At 42.1% G+C, this 18,961-nt stretch overlaps 2 protein-coding genes across 5 annotated transcripts in view; both read left to right on the top strand.

Annotated features, from left to right (window-relative positions):
• Window positions 1-2,741, top strand: part of rims1a (regulating synaptic membrane exocytosis 1a) — a 63,193-nt gene extending 60,452 nt beyond the window's left edge. For all 4 annotated transcript variants that reach the window (XM_088421032.1, XM_088421029.1, XM_088421028.1 and 1 more), the window contains one exon: window positions 398-2,741. In XM_088421032.1, the coding sequence (XP_088277158.1) occupies window positions 398-616 (219 nt within the window). In that variant the 3' untranslated portion in view covers window positions 617-2,741. The remainder of the gene's footprint in view (window positions 1-397) is intronic.
• Window positions 2,742-13,056: 10,315 nt separating this feature from the next.
• The window catches only part of bcl11aa (BCL11 transcription factor A a), a 48,096-nt gene continuing 42,191 nt past the window's right edge, over window positions 13,057-18,961 (top strand). Inside the window, exons 1-2 of the mRNA XM_088421688.1 lie at window positions 13,057-13,443; window positions 16,521-16,973. Coding sequence (XP_088277814.1) covers window positions 13,389-13,443; window positions 16,521-16,973 — 508 coding nt within the window. The 5' untranslated portion in view covers window positions 13,057-13,388. The remainder of the gene's footprint in view (window positions 13,444-16,520; window positions 16,974-18,961) is intronic.

Here is an 18,961-nt window from a genome sequence, read left to right as displayed (position 1 = left end):
TATGCACTACAATAACAAATGGCTGACGAATATTCGGTTTAAGAGCAGACTCAGACTATTTCATTAGCTCACTGTGACGTGTTTGATAATTTGGGTAAATCTATTGCCGGTGTCACATTAAACGACGCAGTGCTCAAAGCATGAACACATAATTTGCAGCTCATAGTCCAGAAACTACTGTCTATGGGTCAAAAATAATCCAATTATGGAGAAGCAATTTTCTCTGCACTTTATGACAACTAACGAGAACCAAGTGATATGAGTGTAAAGCATTGCCACAGAATGAATTAAACTCCTAGGTCAAGGTACCACTGCATCTAGCGGTTTATAAATCATGTTGTTTTTGCATTTGTGACCATTTGCCGCCACCAAACTCCACTGCTATTCTCTCCTCTAGGTGATTGTGTGGGGGGACTATGGACGATTGGACCACAAATGTTTTATGGGTGTAGCACAGATCTTATTGGAAGATTTGGACTTATCAAGCACGGTGATTGGATGGTACAAACTCTTTCCACCATCCTCATTGGTAGATCCCACTCTAGCTCCACTCACGCGGCTGGCGTCTCAGACATCATTGGACAGCTCAGGACCACCCCCGGGTGTTCGGTCCTAGTGACGGCGATGACGTTAAGCATCCAAAATCCCTTAAAAAAATTAGAGGAACATCACTACTGGACCACAATGGAGCAGAGGGTGGCGACAGGACAAGAGGACCTCGGTCTACCAATAAAAAGCCAGTCGGAGAGACAGGGAATAAGCATGATAGAGCGGGAACAGGCGGGGAAAGAACTAGCCAATCAAAGCTTAGTCGGAGTCTGACAATCATTTCTCACACCTTTACTTCGTTATCGACTCGAGCCTTTTCTTTGCAAACCTTTGCCTTTGTTTGTTCCTCCAAGATGGAGATTTTCTTTCCACTTAATCAATTGTCTTTTGTGTAACTTTATTTTTGTGCACCCGATCAAAGTCCTTCTCTAGCCAGGAGTGCTATCAACACCGTGGAAGAGTTTGTAAACTTTCAAACCGACACACCTTCATGAAAATGAATGGCTGCATGACACGTCCATTGGCATTGTCAAGGTAACAGTGGAAGCATAGCTGAGCATGAGGGACTGCTGTTTGGTATTGGCGGAGTCAACTTTTTAAAAAGGAGCCCACACACACACACGCACACACACACATACACATTCACGCACGCACTCACTCATCTCCTTGCCTTGTGAGACATGAACGCAAGCACAAGAAAAGCTTGAGTCCTTTGTTATGGTAGAGACTGAACAAAAAAAAAGAGGCCAAATTTATGATGTGCTTTGTATATTTTGTTTTGAATTTTTGTTTGTCTTTGTTTAGCCGAGATCAGAATGGTACCCTATGGTACAGCCACTTTTTATTCCGGTTTTAGAGCAATGCTTTGCCTTTGAGCAAAAGCTACTATCAGGTGACGTTTGTCTGAACATCTTAATCCTAATACACACCACCCCTGTCTTCCCCACTTCTACTTTCCCTGTCTAAGGGAGCAGCATGATCTCTGGATGACCTGCCCTAATGCCCCAACTGCATGCATGATTATTTTCTTACTTTCATTTCTTTTTTTGTTTTGGTCTATGTCTTTAATTTAGAAAAGTCAACAACATGAGAAATTAACAAACAACACTTAAAAAATAGGTTAAAAAAAGTGAAAAGAGTGTTAGCTCCACATGATTTTAGGCCAGCTTGTATGTTGCATGTTCCTGTACAGTTTGCTTGTACTGAATATGAATACAAACTGAGAAAAGCCAAGCCATCCCCCGCCCTAAAAACAGGAGCGGGACAATGAGGGAGCATTGACTCCACCCAGGCCACATCTTCCACTCTGGGTTAAAATATCCATATCAGGAATTGTCCACAGTAAACTCTCTTTGTTTCTCTTTTTCTTTGAAGCCCTTTGAACGAGTTGTTCTGTAGTACGGAGCATAGCTGAGACCCTGGTGATGACGAGGATGCAACTGTATTGTCAGTTTATTGGGCTCCAGACCAATAGAGAATGTGTGAAAAACAGCTACATGTATATGAAGTACTTTTAAGAGTTTGAGAGAAATTATAAAGATAGAGATATATATGAATATAGAAAAAGTGTATCTGCCTGTCTCCAAACCACACATGCACACCTTGTATATAGAAAACAATGAGAAATTATTAACAAGAGAAATGTCAGTGACACGCAAACATTCCTGTTGTTTTTGTTTTTTGTTTGTTTGTTTTTGAGAGACGAATGTGCACCCTTTGCTGGGCTCAAGCTGCTGAGCGGTACTGAGCCACCAGGGGGCGCGCTAAAAGGCCTTTCTTGACCCACTCTAAGTTGTTTTACTCAAAGTGGAGAAACGGTTGAAACATTGTTTTTCCTGTCAAAACCCCCCCACCTGTTTATTACTATTGCTTGGGACCGGACTTCTAAAGCCAATGAAGAATCTAATTTTACAAACCTATGTTGCAAATGTATGTGTTGAAAATCTTGGCAGCGTGGCCGACTGCCCTTTCCTTTGTCAGTATTATTCCACGAATACTGATTGTTTACAGCCCATGGCTACCCAAACCTAAATGATGATGCTAGATGAAAGATGAAGAAGTATTCACTGCAACAGTTCTTGTTTGTATAACAGATGTGGCTCTACTGACGTGTATGTTTTATATTCAAGAGTTCATTTTTATTATTTACAAATAAAAGACTGCGGAAGAAGATACCTGTTCTTTCCATGGAAGAGGCCTCATTATTACTGTGTATCAGCTGTTGTTGTCACTGGGACGTGTCAAGGTAAAAGTGCTACAATGCGAAAAAAGACCTCAGTGGACAACTTAAAAAGTACTACTAATTTTTAGCTTTTTCCTGGATCCACTCAAAGGAGTAGAACTTATTTTACAGCGGCAGACGGAGGCAAATGCACTGAACCCGACAAAACACTACAAACAAAGGAATGAGGTGAGGGGGAAAAAAAATGATAGAATCAAACATAGAACCAACCATATAAACAATGACACGCTGTAAAGATATCTTGTTGATCAATATACTTGAAAGAGTTTTTTTTTTTTGAGAATTTCAAATACTTTTTAACAGAGAAATTCCCATTTAGAGTTAACAACATCTTCAACGTGTTGATAATTTATAAATGAAATGAAATGACAGAGTTTTGGTAGGACAACATTATACTTTTTTTCCTCATTTCAGTACATACACCTACTGCTTTTGTTAGGAGAGCCATCACCATACCTGCAACGGAGCAACGGTCTGTGCAACGGTCTGTGCCTTTCATTCCGACTTGGTTGTTGTCTGAATTTGTGTTTTCAATGGTCTCCCAACAATATATATATATATATATATATATATATATATATATATATATATATATATATATATATATATATATATATATATATATATATATATATATATATATATATATATATATATAAATATAAACACACAAACTTATATAAAACGTTAAAAAACGTTGTGCATAAGTATTGGTATATAATGTAGCATTCACAAGATTTGACTTTTACAACTTACATCCATTTTACTCAAATCGGGTAAATCAACATACTTTTAACAACTGCAAACATTTATTGATGTGTGAAAACGTTTTTACGCCCTTAAGTTACAAAAACAAAGGTTGAAATTTTTTTTGACAGTGGTCCCTGCGTCATCCTAATCAAGGCATTAATTTATTTTGGATACAGACACACTGTTGGCAACAATAAGGAATCCAGTCTTGAATTAGAATAGAATAGAATAGAATAGAATATCTTTATTGTCATTGTATAGCTACTTGGAGAGTTGTCTCATTTAATTTTCTCTAGTTGATAACTGAACTCAACTGTATGTCCATTTTCTTCCCTTTATTCACTTTATTTTTCTTCACTTCTCTTTATTTGGGACTTTATTAGGAGCCCATTCAAAAATGTCATGGATGGGAGGCTGGCAAGACCCTGGGATGACTGCCAGTCAATCAATTGCCACATATAGTGTAGACCAGGGGTGCTCAATGCGTAGGAGTGTGGTTTGCCGGTCGATCGTGAAGTTAGTGTTGGTAGATTGCGTGACATGAAAAATAAAAGTGCCAACTGGGCTAAATGCAAACTGCAGATGTACATGAAGCAATGATATATATAGTCAGGGTTGCACTTTTTTTTTTGTGGGGGGGGGGGGGGGGGGGGGCATACCTTACATGAGTACCAGGATATAATGTTTGGTACGTACCCTTTCTTTGTGTGCATCAAGCCACAGCACATCTTGAAACCACTTTTCAGGGAACAAAAATGTTCAGCTCAGGGTGTTGTCATGGGTAAAAGTTGGGTATGCAAATGCGGTAAGTGAAGCACGCAATGTTACGCATCCATGATTTCTGTCATGCATGCGTACCTGCATACCAGTTATGTGCATACCTGTACATATATAGTATACTTTTACTTTTGCCAAAAGCACTCCTGTTATAATGATCAAGAATACATTTTTAACATGACATGACGTTCATTTTTTACATGAGAGCTAGTCGGCATGATATGCTGTATAATTGAAAGAGGATATAGTATGTGCACCAGTGTCTTGCATTTTTGCTCTAAATGTGGCCGAGTAAAGCAGTTTACATTGCTCTCCCTTTTTTTCAGGAAAGAAAACAATAAATTTCTAATACAGTAGTTGGGTCGTACTATGTTGATTTATCCGTTGTAAAGATATCTTATGTGGTTTGAAGCTCCTGTTGTTGCTAGGTGATGTTTTGGAGTCGCTTTGAATCTATGAACTAAGCTAATGTTGCTAACGTCGATTCGTGTGCATTCGATGTCCTTGTGATGTAGACCTATATATTGGCGGGCCAGAATTTTAGGAGTTTGGCTTCTGGAAAAGCAAATCATAGGGCAAAAATGTTTATGCACCCCTGGAACAGACAACCATTTACATTTAGAGTATATTCACACCTTTGAAAACGTTAGAGTCCTCACTGAACCGACGTATGTTTTTGTTATGTGGAAGGAAGTAGGGGCATGGTCTACAAGTAGCTGGGGTTTTTGCAAACGGGCAGTAAATGTTTCTGTTTTTCCCGATCTGCTACACGTGAGTGGGCTTTTTTCCCCCGTCAAAACTGAAGGTCTCAAAATCTCCAGCCAAAGTGCAGATTTGCCAAACTCTAGAGCTGCATTTGCATGTAGCAAGCATAAACCATAGATTTAAGACATCACACTACTGTATTTCCCGCCAAAGATGCCAATTGGACTACGTTTTGTAACACTACTTCTGCCTAGCGCCTTGGCATTCTTGTAAATGAATAAAACCCCATTCTGCGGATTCGTGTAGCACCGACAATTTTTTTATTCAATGATCAAAGCCATGTGGATTTTTTTTTTTTTTTTGGTCACAAAGGGTGGAGAAGATGTGAGTTTGAATAGCCGTGGTTACGCAAAGACAAGGCTTGGATTACTCTGAGAATAGCTGGGGAAGAATTCATCAAATCCACAGTAACACAGACTGCTCTGTTGTCCTAATTCATTTTTTATCTACACTCACATTCTTTTCCTTTTTGTTTGTCCCATTAGGGGTCACAACTGAGTGTCATCCTTTTCCACGGAAGTCTATATCTTTTGCATCCTAATGTCTTTCTTCACTACATTCATCAATTTTAGGTCTTCCTCCCTCCCTTTCCCTGCAAGTCAGTCGTCATCATCCTTTTGCCGATATACTCACTATCTCTCCTCAAGATGTTAAAACATCTAATTCTGCTTTTGAGCACGTGAGGGGCAGTGTGTAGCCCTGATTTCTTTGTTTTTCATTTCACTGTATTCATATGCAGTGTTATTTTTCTATCTGTGCTGTTATGGTGGCTACCAGAAATGTTAAGTATACTTTTTTAGGAATAAAACTTCTACCTCAATTTTCTTAAGACTTGGGCCTAATTTCACCACTGTATTTATTGGACATTAATATATCCGACTTGAACGTCTGAAACTTCAGTCACCATGCAGTGCTGTGAAAATTGGTGCAGAGAAGCTTGAGTTCCAGATGTTCACCATCCATGCGAGTAGCACGCTTCATCACCAGGAATTCTGTGGAAAAGTAATCATCAATCTCGTCGGGCCTAATAGCTTGATGGCGTTTGAAATGACAGATTGTGTCACTCTGTTGCCCTCTGTCACTCTGCACCGCCATCCTCCAAAGATACACGCTGGAAACACTCATAAGCTCTTTATTGCCACCTCCTGGACGGATTGTTTTTCAGAATAGAATAACTATGCGTAAATATCTCACTTAAAAAAAAATTGGAGAAAGGAGAAAAACATAAAAGTAAATGGCAACACACTTTTCTTCATGTCCATGATATTATGATGTCATGTCACTGAGTATGTATCGCTCGAGGTAAATCATTTCTTTAAGAAATTGAAAAAACTTTTCTTCTGCTCGAATCGGCTATGGAATACAATTTTGGCATGTATCAATGCTTGCCCACATCAAACATTTTATTTTGTGTGTTAAATACACGTTACAGTATAAATAAATACTGTAGCTCCTAGAATATTTCGTAGTCACTGCAATACAATGATTCTGTCGTGGACATTTCAACGTTTTGACAATAAAAACCTGGTCACCACTTTCAATATTTTCACACCTGTTCATGCGTTTGCTTTTGCCTTTCGCGTATTGCACCTTAGTGCATGTGTGGACTGTCGTGCGCCGAATCACTAAATATATAAAATACATAATATATATATATATATATATATATATATATATATATATATATATATATATATATATATATATATATATATATATATATATATATATATATATATATACTTTATACAATATATATAGAGTGAAATTTTAATTATTTATTACTGTGTTTACATTGATGAGAAATTTGATATCACTTTGATGAATTATTCACGGTTAGGTATCGACTTTCAGCAAAAAAAAAAAGAAAAGAAAGAAAACTAATACTATTATATGCATTATATCGTTATATGTCTGCTTTTAAACAGGCCTGTAAAGTACTTTGTGATCCTTTTGGTCGTCTCTGTCAGAGCGGAAGTCGATACGCCGCATCAGGTACACTTGCTTTATTTGCTGGTGAGTAAATAGTTGCGGTGTTTATGATACAATGTTGAACAAAAAAAATCTCTGCTTAAACAGATAGTGACTATTACAAAATAAGTTGACTATACACAGGTCCAATTTCATTATAGTGCGAATGCGTGAAGCGTGTATAAGATATTCCAAAATGTCATAAAATAAATTGTGAGCGTGTATTTGTCTTTTTACGCAGGTGAATCTGTCAAGGAAACTTTCTGGAGCTCACCAAACCTCACTTTGCCCGTGTAATAATTTTAATTCCTTATTATAGTGCCCATACGTGCATGTATGATATGCCACACTTTCCCCATTACAAATATTTTTGTATTAAAAAAAATACACTCGATTGTTTATTGCACTAGTGTTGTTTTACGGGGGACGCGCATGTGTAAACAAACATTAAGAGTGTAACCTATAATTGGTCAATTATGATAATAATAGATCCTCTTGGTCTCTAGAGATGCGCTACATGAACACACAAGTCAGGGAGTCAGATGGCATTAGACGCAGGGACTTTGCCAGTAATGGAGGCTTTCTGGTTAAGAGGCAGACTGAAACAGAAGGGTGTCATGTCAGATTAGATTTGTTATTTCCCCCCTCGGTGTTAATGGTTTGAAAGCCCCCCTAGTTTGCTTCAGAGCCCATTAGAAAGTGGCGGCCGTGATACAGCCGTCATTACCGCGCTGTTCCCCCGCACCGCCGCTTAATCTAATTAGATAGCCCGGCTCCTGCCTTTTGGGGTGGGGTGGAGGGTAGGGGGGTCCCCTTCTATTGATATTCATTAAAAATACATGATTTATCACTAAGCCCTCTGAGGTACGATCACGCGCAGCCGTTCCAAGTTCGAAACAATGTTCTTGGATACTGCTGTAATGTAGTTTTGGAAACTACTACTATAATAATAATAATAATAATAATAATAATAATAATAATAATAATAATAATAATAATAATAATACCGTGCAATTACATTTTCTTTTGCAGCCAGCAAGAAGAGATGACTAAATGTGTATTTTGTTCGTGTTGATATACGCGTGTTGATATACGTATTCATTCATGACTATTTAATTTCCTTTCACATATATAGGATCACGGTACCCTTGCATGAATTAGGTCTCCACATTGAGTCAAAGTTGCATGTGAAAAAAACGACAACGACAAACTTGACAATCCACCACACCATGCAGTGAACATTTTCCCATTACTTATAGTACTTTACCATAAAATCAGATTGTGCAATAATCCCATTTAACGTGTTTGAAATTTATCTATTTCATTTTATCAACTTTATGGATGCTCCATTCCAATATTAAACTTACATAGTTTGACGTCGGATCGATGCTTCGGGCCCGGAGCTGGAGCTCACTCGGGCCCCTCCTCTTACACTAGTGGTAGTGGCCACTAGGGGGACCTCCAGTCCGCGTTTGGTGCTGTAAGAGTGTAAGAAGCCACCTTTGGAATAACTCATTACTGATTTCTTAGCATAGTAGCCTACACTACTCAAATGTTTTTTTTTTTTTTTTAATAAACTACAATATGTATAGACATAGGTAACTTGACCATTAAAAATAAATTCAATTAAATGCACTGTGTGCAAAGTACGTTTTGACAAAGAAAGAATACAATTAAAAACTTCCTCCAAAACTGTATGTGGTCATTTAAACGCAGCCGATGTGTTTAACATCAGCAAACACTTTGCTCGTGCCTTCATAGATCTCTTAGCTATATGATCCGGTGCTGGGCTCTACTTGCAACACAAAGGTCCCAGGCGTGTCATTCCCCCTCGTCATTCATCTTCATAACAACCAGTTAGTGTAAAATTAACAACGACTTAACTAACGGCGGCCATAAACGTGCCCGTGCATTAGAGGCAGATGGATGGTGGTGATGGAGGCTGGCCTGGGACTTGACAGGGAGAGTTGGTTTGTAGAGTGCTGCTATGTGGCCCTCGTGCAAGATAACGAGAGGCTCTTTCATTTTGTCCCTTTTGCCATCAAGTAAATTTCAGTTGTCAAAAATGAGATGAAACCACAAATGGCATTCATTGCAACCTGCATGTCTCGATGTCCCGGACTCAAATATCGCAACATGTGCGCCCGAGCAGAGTGTGTGAGTGTCTGTGTGTGTGAGGGTGAGTGTGATGCAGGTGGGGGTCTGGTAATTTGGTCTATAGCTGCGTAATCCCGCCTGATTTCATCTAATACCACCGGGCAGGCGCCGCGACGTGTGCGCACATCCCGCGACGTGATAATAGTTCGCGGTAAAATCCAGCCTGCCCCCGTTTTTGCAAATCTTTTAGGATGGCTGAAAATTGACGGCGCGCGAGTGTGCGTGTGTGTTTGCGTGCGTGAACACGAAATTCCGCTGCCAAAGCGCAAGACTGGATGTGACAGGGATTTGAAGCTCTGCATAGAAATTAAGATGACACCTGGAAAAAAAATGAGAAAAAAAGTCTTTTGCTCAATGCTCCAGGCTTATTTCCAAACCATGTGCAGAACATTGTGAATGATAAAATCACAAAGGACCTCACCAAATTATCTGAACTTTATTGTCCTGTTAACGCGCAGACATTCAACACGCACTTTGTGTATTAGAAATTTAAATTCCTGCAAGTCGCCATATCGGAGCAATTTTTTTGTCGTGAGCATATGAAATAAAACTATGCTTTTCATAAATCCATTAAGTTCTGTTAAAGCAGGCTCATGGCTCAGGTTTGGGGAGCGCTTTCAAAACAATATAAGCAACGACCCGAGAGACCAAGAGAGAGAAATGAAGGTGTAAAAAAGGGGGAGGGGGGTCGGGGATTGGGTCTATGTGGAGCTGATTTATCTCAGGGGCCCCCTGGTCATTTCCATATATTGAAATGCGCCCCCAGTTACTCAATTTCCCCGGAGCTGTCGTGCGTGCAGAGGAAGGCGCCCATGTGACCGTCAACGGTCTGATGCTCTGTTGTCTCCACTCTTTTCACGTCCCGGACGACACACACACCCACACACACAAACATACGCACGTCCACACAACACACACTCATCCGATTGCCTTGTGAGACACATGCGCGTGCCCGCACACACACTTCTTCGCACGCTCTTGGGAAACCACAGCCAATACCACTGTGCACTCTCAAATTTACATATACTGTACGTGTGGATCTTCAGAGGGGCTGAAGTGTTTGATGAGATGGTATAAATCCCACATGTATTACGGATGAGATTAAAAGTGTTTTAGATTTGCAATTCTTGCAAAAAAAGTGCTTACAAAGTACAAGATGCGTGCATTGAAATCAACATGCAAACATGCGTACGCGCTATGCACGGCATTCCTTGCAGCACACTATTGTAAAATCTGATTTATGACGAGCTGCGCTTTTCCAATTTCCATATGGCGACAGCCCAGTGCGCTCTCCATGCGTCCGAGCAGCTCTGCAGGCTCTGAGCAGTACCCTCGTATCACACGCGTGTGATGGAGAGTGGCAAGTGAGGATGAGGAGGAGCAGAAAGGTATTTGGAGCAAAACAGATGGCGAGGATATTGTATAGGTAAAGTTAAGCGTACGTTGGACCTTTAACCGCGGGTATCAATCAGGTTTACCTACAGGGGTCCCTTAAACTTGTTGGCCCCGGGTTTAGAGGCTGGCTTGCAGTATTTATAATGAAAGTGTAAAGAAGTCAGGCGGATATATACATAGGCGCATAGCAAGTATTACATTTGTAATACTTTACAGGGTAAAACTGAGTGTTATTGAAAGTCGATGAGCTCGTTCATACATCTTAATCCGCTTTACTGGGGCGGTGGCTTCTAATGGCGATACGCTCAACGGGGAAACTAAAAAATTGTCAGACTGTGGAAAAAAAGAGGCGCAATAAAAATAAATACCTACGGGGGAGATAATAAATACGGGGGAGAATTGTGCCACAATTAGCCCTGTTATAATCCACTCCCATGTTATCATATACTGTTTCACAAAGTGGACCCCTAATCTATACTGCCAGAAAATTGTACATTCCCGCACGCTTCATTGGTTTAGTTTGAAACACCTTTAAAAAAAAAAATTCTCATTTCAATTTTCCCCCCGTTATGCATTCTTTGTGAATGCGTTATAATCAGAATAAAAATCAAACAATACACAATAACCCGTAGTTAAGATCATGGAGACCTTTTGGACAAACGCGTTTTGTTCTTATATCCGGGGAAACCCGCAAGAACACTTTCACAAACGTGCGCACATGCACGCGCCCGCGCGTGCCGACCTGCCCCAGACAAGCCATGCGGGCAAGTTTGCAACTTGCAAAATATTTCACTCACTGGTCATGCATTTTCCCCCTTGACGTTGAACCTCCTCCGCCACTCCTCCGGCGACTCGCTCTCTCTCTCTCCTTCTTATTCTCTCTGTCACTCTACCATCACCCCCGGCCCCCCTCCTCCTCATCCTCCTGGCCTGCCTCCCCACACCACCACCAACCATCGCCACCCCCTCCGTATTAAGTGCGCGTCCTCTTCGGTCAGTGAGCGAATCTCCGGTCTCTCGCAAGAAGCGGCTCTCCGAGCTCTCCGTGCACCAACGCCGAGGTCGCTCGCTCCTTCATCCCGTCTTCTCGTGCAATCACAAGAGCCACTGTGTTTCCTGATCTCTCTTTATCGCTTCCGAGCGAGAATCGCCTCTTCCCTCGTGTCTCCCCGGTGGATGGCCGCGCCGGCTGCGCGCTGCACGCGTGCGACTTTGCCGATATAAAGCCTGTCGTCTTATATTACCAAACCCCCTTTTATTACAAGAGTATTTACAATCTCTTCCCCCTCCTCTTCTTCTTCACTCTTCCTCCTCCTTCTTCTATACACCACCCCCACTACCGACGAACCCTCCCCCGTTCCAGCTCGAACCTGAATCACATCTGAAAGTTATTACGGGCCAGCTCCGCACTTCTTCTCGCCAAGGTCAGCAGCTTGGGTTTCACCTCGGATCGAGTCAGAACAGAGAGGCGAGGGCTCTTCTTGGACGTTGTACGAAATAAGCGCCCACGATGCTTCCAAAGGTGTGCACAACACATGGAATCGGTTGAAGTGTATTACTTAAAAAAAGTGCGAGTAACGTGACCTGGACATGACATGACACCTGCAATATGGCAATAAATGAATTTTCAAATGGATTTTATTTTCTCATCTTTGGGAGTCAATGAGTCACCTGTGAAATCGATGCTACAAACTCTGGGCCGATGGCGGTGATAATAAAAAGTTAAATATCCTCACAAAAGTAAAGAGTGACGTGTTATGAGCGCTCATCAAGTACAATGTGGTTTATCATACGTAAAAAGCCACCCACTATAAGCCCAATGATTTGGTTTTGGGGGTTTACGCACACGCCTCCACTTAAGTTTTCCAAGTGTTTTGTGTCTGTGGCCGCGCAAGTCCACGCGAGTCGGCAGGAATTTGTCGAAGTATGCGCAGGAGGATCATGCTCGCCCCACTCGGCGGCTCCGCTTGCCCTGTTTCACGTCCACGTCCCTTTCTCTTTCTGCATATTGCTTTCATTATACATATCTCTCGCTCTCTCTCTCTCTCCCTCTCTCTCTGACACTCTCTCTCTCACACACGCACGCACACACACACACCCTTCCTTCCAAGTGTGTCTTGTCCGGCCCCCCTGATCTCTGTGTCCATTGGTTTCCACCGGGTCTACTTCTCATGTGCGGCCCTCCCCCTCCTCTCCCTCCTCCTCCACCTCCCCTCTCCGATGATCGTCCATTGGTGTTGTTATTTCGCGTCCCATCCGTCCCTCCTCCCACTCCCACTCCCACTCGGGTGCCTCGGCCCTGCCCATGTTTTTGTATGTCGGGTGTCCGTCCACCGCCTGACGTTCAAGTTCGCCGGGAACGTCACGTCCGTGCACTTGAACCCCCAACCACGGGGGTGGGGGGGTGGGGTGGGGGGAGGGGAGGGGTGGTGGCGGCGGTGGGGGGCGGAGGGGGGCTTTTGCCATTTTTTTCCATCGCTCTCCCCTCTCTTCTCTCCTCTCTCTCCATCCTCATACACACTCACGCTCTCTCTCTTTTCTCCGCTCTTCTTTCTCAAAAAAGCCATGAAGGCGATCCCGCGATCCATCTTCGCCTCCGCGCCATCTTTGTATAATTTCTAATTAGTTTTGAATTTTTTTCCTCCCTAAATTATTTTTGTTGTTGTTGTGTGTGGATGACGAAGGCGCCGGATGAAGATATTCTTTTGCCCCACTGGAGTCTCCAATGTGTAACCCAGGCTCTTCCCGATGTGATCCGCATTGAGCGCCGCCGCCAGCCACCATGTCTCGCCGCAAGCAAGGCAAACCTCAGCACTTAAGTAAACGGGATTTCTCGCGTAAGTACACACCAGAAACCAGAAGATACATCTCCACGCACTGCTCTCGTTGCGTTAAACCGGCAAATGGGTGATATTGGTGGGTGGGGAGTCAGCAGAACATCAGCGGTGAGGACACCGGGATGGAGCATTTCGAACCCGCGGTCAAGTGGACTCGACAGCGCGGTCGCAAAAGTGCGAAGCATTAGTTCGCAAGCGATAAGTTTGTTAACCTTGTTGCAAAAGAGCAACACTATCCAAAACAAGACATTTGGCCGTGATCGGGTCCAACTGGCTCGTGCTCGGTGCCCTCACGATCAAGTCCGGTCAGTGGAGACGCACACACGGCTGGCTCGTCCGAGCGCGCTCTTTGCGGAGCACGGGGAGAAATCCCCTTCGGAACATCACTGTTGTGACCAAGTTTCACTTTCCCTTCGATTTTTGGATTCTTTTCTAAAAGAGCGAGAGAGGGAGAGAGAGAAAAACGGTAGTCCAAATGACCGGAACCAGCGGAAACACATCTCTCGTGTTTACAAACTGCCTCCCGTCATAGCAACACCGCGCTCGGCGCAGACAACACAAATCGATTTCCTTTACTCGTTTCTAAAATTCTAACGCCTGTTATGTAAATGTGATGCTGTTCATCCGAGTTGAGGAACTTTCTCACAGAAACAGAAACACACGCAACAGAGTTTGTGCAGCCTAGAGTTGCAAGACAGCAACAGGATTATTCGTCTTGTCCCGTTTATCATCCTTTTTATTCTACCAGATACAATAAGGCTACTCAGATGTTAACATTAATGGACAATATGTAAGCTATTTTGTGTTGTTGTAAGATCAGAACAAGATAAGATGTCAGCAAAATTTTACATAAAATGAGTCATTACGCACGGTGTATTGATCACTTAAACTGTAATTTGTTCTCTTTATTGCTCCTACATTGACACTATAATATAATTTATTAGGGGAAAGCGGATACATTTGCTATTTAACAGCAGGGACAATTGCCATGAGTCATATTGAATGTAATCTTCGCATTATTTCAAAAGTTCACAAAATTGAAGTCGTTAAAAAAAGACATTTGTACATTCACACATCAATGGTTAGTTAAGTGTTGGTATGCTGATTGGCTGTCGCCCGTGTTCGTGTTCGTTTTTTTTTTTTGGGGGGGGGGGTTACAGGCTATGTGACAGTGACCATGGCAAGAAACTGTCGCTAGGAGGCAGAGCGCGATCAGAAAATCCAGCACAGCGCTTGAACTTGACTACTTTCGCTGCTACTCCTCTACACACTGCTACGATGTGTGGACTATTGGGAGAGAAGGATGGGTTGAGAGAGCGTGTGTGTGCGTGTGTGCGTGTGTTTGTGCGCGTTGGGAGGGGAGTGGGGGCTTTGGGGGAAAGAGGGTGGTATGGGCATTACACATACATATTCAGTCACACGCACCTTTATACACACACACACACGAAAATCCTCACATTCTCAAACCCCCACATTTTGACCTTACCATCATTTATTTTGAAGAATTCGAAATTCGCATCATTTGTGTATACTTGTCAAATGCGAAATTGCACGTGAGCAAACTAATCATATTAGCATGCAGCAACATTCTCTTTAAAAGTATTAGAATTAGTTACACCAAATATACACCGTATACAGTTCAATTTCATTGTTTGCATATTCAAACTACTTTTTAAACTGTCCAAAACAAACTTACAAAATACAACATCTTAAGAAGTTAACTTCTGCACCAACATTCAATTTAGTCTAAAGCTAACTAACATTTTGGAGTGTAAATTCCGATGAAATTGAACTTTTTGTACAGTCCATAAAGAGACAATAATATTTTCTAGGTTTTTCTCATGCTGTCTTACAACTACCATATATATGTATATAGTTTTATCTTTTTTTACCTTAAAATCAATGACACCTTTTGTCACACTGTTTTAAATGAAAAAAAAAAACAAAAAACATTTCCACCATTATGCCTGAAGCCTTATAAATCAAGCCATTTTTTTAAATTATAGCTTTTTATAGATATTTTCCTCAAGTTTTGTCAATGTGATGGAATTTATACTCTTTTTACTGCAGTGGAAAACAAAAATAAGCTGCACTGACCTCAAGTTAAATCGGTGGGGTGCAGGGGGCGGATGTAGCATGAAGCTGGGGTGAAAGAGGCTGTGGGTGGTGGTGGTGAATTTATCATGTTATCTCCACGTCCCAGTTTGCACGCAGATGTGTGCAGGAGTGCAGCGTTCAAATGATAATTTGTGGAGGGGGATGTAGTCCACACAACATGAAAAAGACACACACACGCATACATTGGCTTGAATTCCAACACACACTCTGCAACCCTTCCCCTTTATCGGACAAAATCTGTACCAATCACCCAGACGATGAAAATTAAAATCTATTTTTTGATCCTCAGTGGTTTTAAGTTCATTAAAATGTGAAATTGGGTGGCTGAGTAAAGAAGGTCAACGAGTGTTATCTGGTGAGCGCCGAGTCACACTCCTCACCTTCGACTGCAAGATCTTCTTTAAAAGAAGGACACACAATAACGCTTCTTGAATTCAGCATTTGGCATAATAAACTCCACTGCAGGAGAGGTTGACAAAGCCTTCTTAAAAAAGTAGTCTCGTGTTAATCTGACATTGAAAGGGTGAGAGTTTTGTGTTGAATGCCCTGTTTTTAGGAAGTTTGTGATATACTTTTTTTGTCAAAAGTCTTGCACGTTATGTTTTTTTTTATGTCTGCCTGTGTGTATATATATATATATATATATATATATATATATATATATATATATATATATATATATATATATATCAGGGATGGATATTTTATATCAACTACACAACATCAAATCTGGTCTTGTGTTGCAGTCTGAGCACCTTTAAATCTTTACAGCGATGTTTGCTCCCTCCACTAGTCACACAAATAACTGCTGCAAAATGAATCATGAAAAAGAGTTTGTATGATCATGGCACTTGATTTCCAGAGCGTAAGACCCATCTTCTAATTTCCTGCCTTTTGCTCATTCTTCATTCCTCCCACTCTTATATTTCTTTTTCTTTGGCCTTTCTCCTTCTTTCTAGCGGCCGATCCCCTTTCCACGGCAGTGGTCTCGTCGGAGGAGCTGTCGGAACGCTGCTCGGAACATTCGGAGGGGAGCAGCAGCCTCAACGGGCACCGCCCGGGCTCAACATTAGGCCGGTTCTCGCGACTGGGTCATGATCCCCACCACTCACCGGAACAGGACTTGCTGACCTGCGGGCAGTGCCAGGCCACCTTCCCCTTGGCGGACATCCTGCTCTTCATCGAGCACAAGCGGAAGCGATGCCACGGCCCCCCCTGTCTCACTGTGGGCCGAGGCCTGGACAAGCCCCCCTCCCCCTCCCCGGGCCTGGCCCTGACCCCCTCTCCCGCCTTGAACACCCTTCGCAGCCGACGGCCGGTGGAGGTTGGCATCCAGGCCACGCTGGCAGATGACGACGATGACCGCTTCTCATCGCCTCGTGGAATCTGCCCCAAACAGGAACTCCTCCCAGGTAACAGCTTTCACACCTTCCATCATGCATTGTTTCCCTCTTGGGTTTACGCGTGATGCCTCGGAATACAAAAACAAACCATTTGCAGGCAATGGGCTGCAGGTTCTCTTTGGAACGGATGTTTGTCCATCCATAAGATTGTGAATGAGGTGGTTAATCTGAAATAAGACGTAATAGACAGTCTTTGTTCTAAGCAATGACTAAATTACAGCATTTACTACCCATTTATTGCACTTGGTTGGACTTTGTTACATGTCTGCGTGTGTCGTGTGTAGTATTATATGACACAAATAGTCATAAAGAAGCCTGCAAGTGCCCCGTGTAGTGTCAGAAAACATGTTGAGACAAGCCTGGGTCATTTGCTTTTCTCCAGATAAGGGTAGTGAGGAGTAGGAAGAACACCTGGAACAATCCTGACACTCTTGGTCCATCATCAGCACTGAATATGAGCGTGTGTATGTGTGTGACCATTTATGACTCGGACTCAAACTCTTAGGAGTAAGTGCAGCCTCTTCCTCAATTTGGGCGCGCAGAACGTGTGTTCTTTTTTAATGTGTGTGCGCTTGCTTCTCTCATGTGGCCTGAGCAGATGTGTCCGCTCGGTGTGGTTTCCCCTTTCATTGCCACATTGAGCTTGACTAAATGCGGCCCAAATCTACACCCTGCATTCGTGCTTCAAATATCTTCATAGGTAGAACGTAAGATTTGCCCTCGCTTATATCTTCTCCCTTACAAAGCTGTCAAATAACAGGCATGCATGGAGAGGGAAAAGCCAGCATTAGTTAAACTCTGAAAAGGAAAGTCATTTATATAAAGCATCTTAACACCACTAATTATTTGTTGCACTGCCATCTTTTCCTCCTCATGTATTTTAATTAGCAGTAGTTTTTAGTGGCCGCCTGTCTGTACCAAATTAGCCACTGCAGAAAGAGAACGAGTAAAACAGGGATGTTGATGAAATGGAGCAGTGGAGAGACATAATAAAAATACACACGTTATCATTTTGTTCCTTGTGTCTCAGGCATTCCAAATGCTCCACTTTGTTTACCATTTAGCTGTTTTATTTTCAAATTAAGTAACCTCCTCCCTGCACTAAATAACACTTTAAAAAGGAACACAAACGAGGAAAATTATTGACAGGCAAATGTACAAATTTATAGCTGTGCGAGAGACGGTGTGTCTTTTTTTTTGAAGGCAAACCTGCTTGTCTAAGCAGCGACTATATTTCAACACGCACACACAGTCGCACACACACAGTTACCAGCTCAACTGGGTTATTAGAGCGATTTACATCATAATGCAGGCGGCTGGTTGCTTCAATAGTGTTGTGTGTGGGAACGTCGTGGTATGAACAGCTGTACACTCAAACCGGTGGCGAAAACAGGATGGTTGTGCTATATGTCTTTTCTGTGTTTGAACTACAGAAAGCCCGAGAAAATACTTTAGAATTTTTTTACACTCCGAATCTCAACCAGATTTCTGTTGGGGGGGGGAAAAAGAACACATCCACTCTGATAATAAAAGCCAGTATTCCCCCTTCCTGCCCCATTGCTTTCATCCTAATTGACCCCAAACTGTCATGGCAAAGTAAATATGTCAGAAAAAAATCCTACCAGAGCTTCAGCCTTGATTATATCTGGCCAGCATTCCTAACGACAAAACAACTGAGAGATCGGACACTTAGCGCGTTTCTTATTTATTAATGCTGACTTGTTGTGTTCAAGCGACATCTTTAATTATATGTTTGATTTTTCCTTACAGTAAATCAAGCCAGTCAGACATTACGGATTAACTCTGTTTTTTGTGAGAAATTTCACACAGATGCATCTTCTTTAAAATTAGTCCCAGTGGCCCCTTTTTGAAAATCAAGCATTCACATTACAGAATGTGGAAGGTGTTTACTTACTGATACAAGTGAAGCATGATCCAAATGTCATCTGTGATCATTTATTGGCATTGCAATTGCAATAACACCTTAAACCTAGATG

This window comes from Hippichthys cyanospilos, chromosome 8 (genome assembly GCF_059441005.1).
Source record: "Hippichthys cyanospilos isolate Australia breed blue-spotted pipefish chromosome 8, RoL_Hcya_1.0, whole genome shotgun sequence".
In the NCBI taxonomy this organism is placed as follows: domain Eukaryota; kingdom Metazoa; phylum Chordata; class Actinopteri; order Syngnathiformes; family Syngnathidae; genus Hippichthys; species Hippichthys cyanospilos.
The sequence above is the reverse complement of the archived record's forward strand: the minus strand, read 5'-3'. Positions and strand labels throughout refer to the sequence as shown.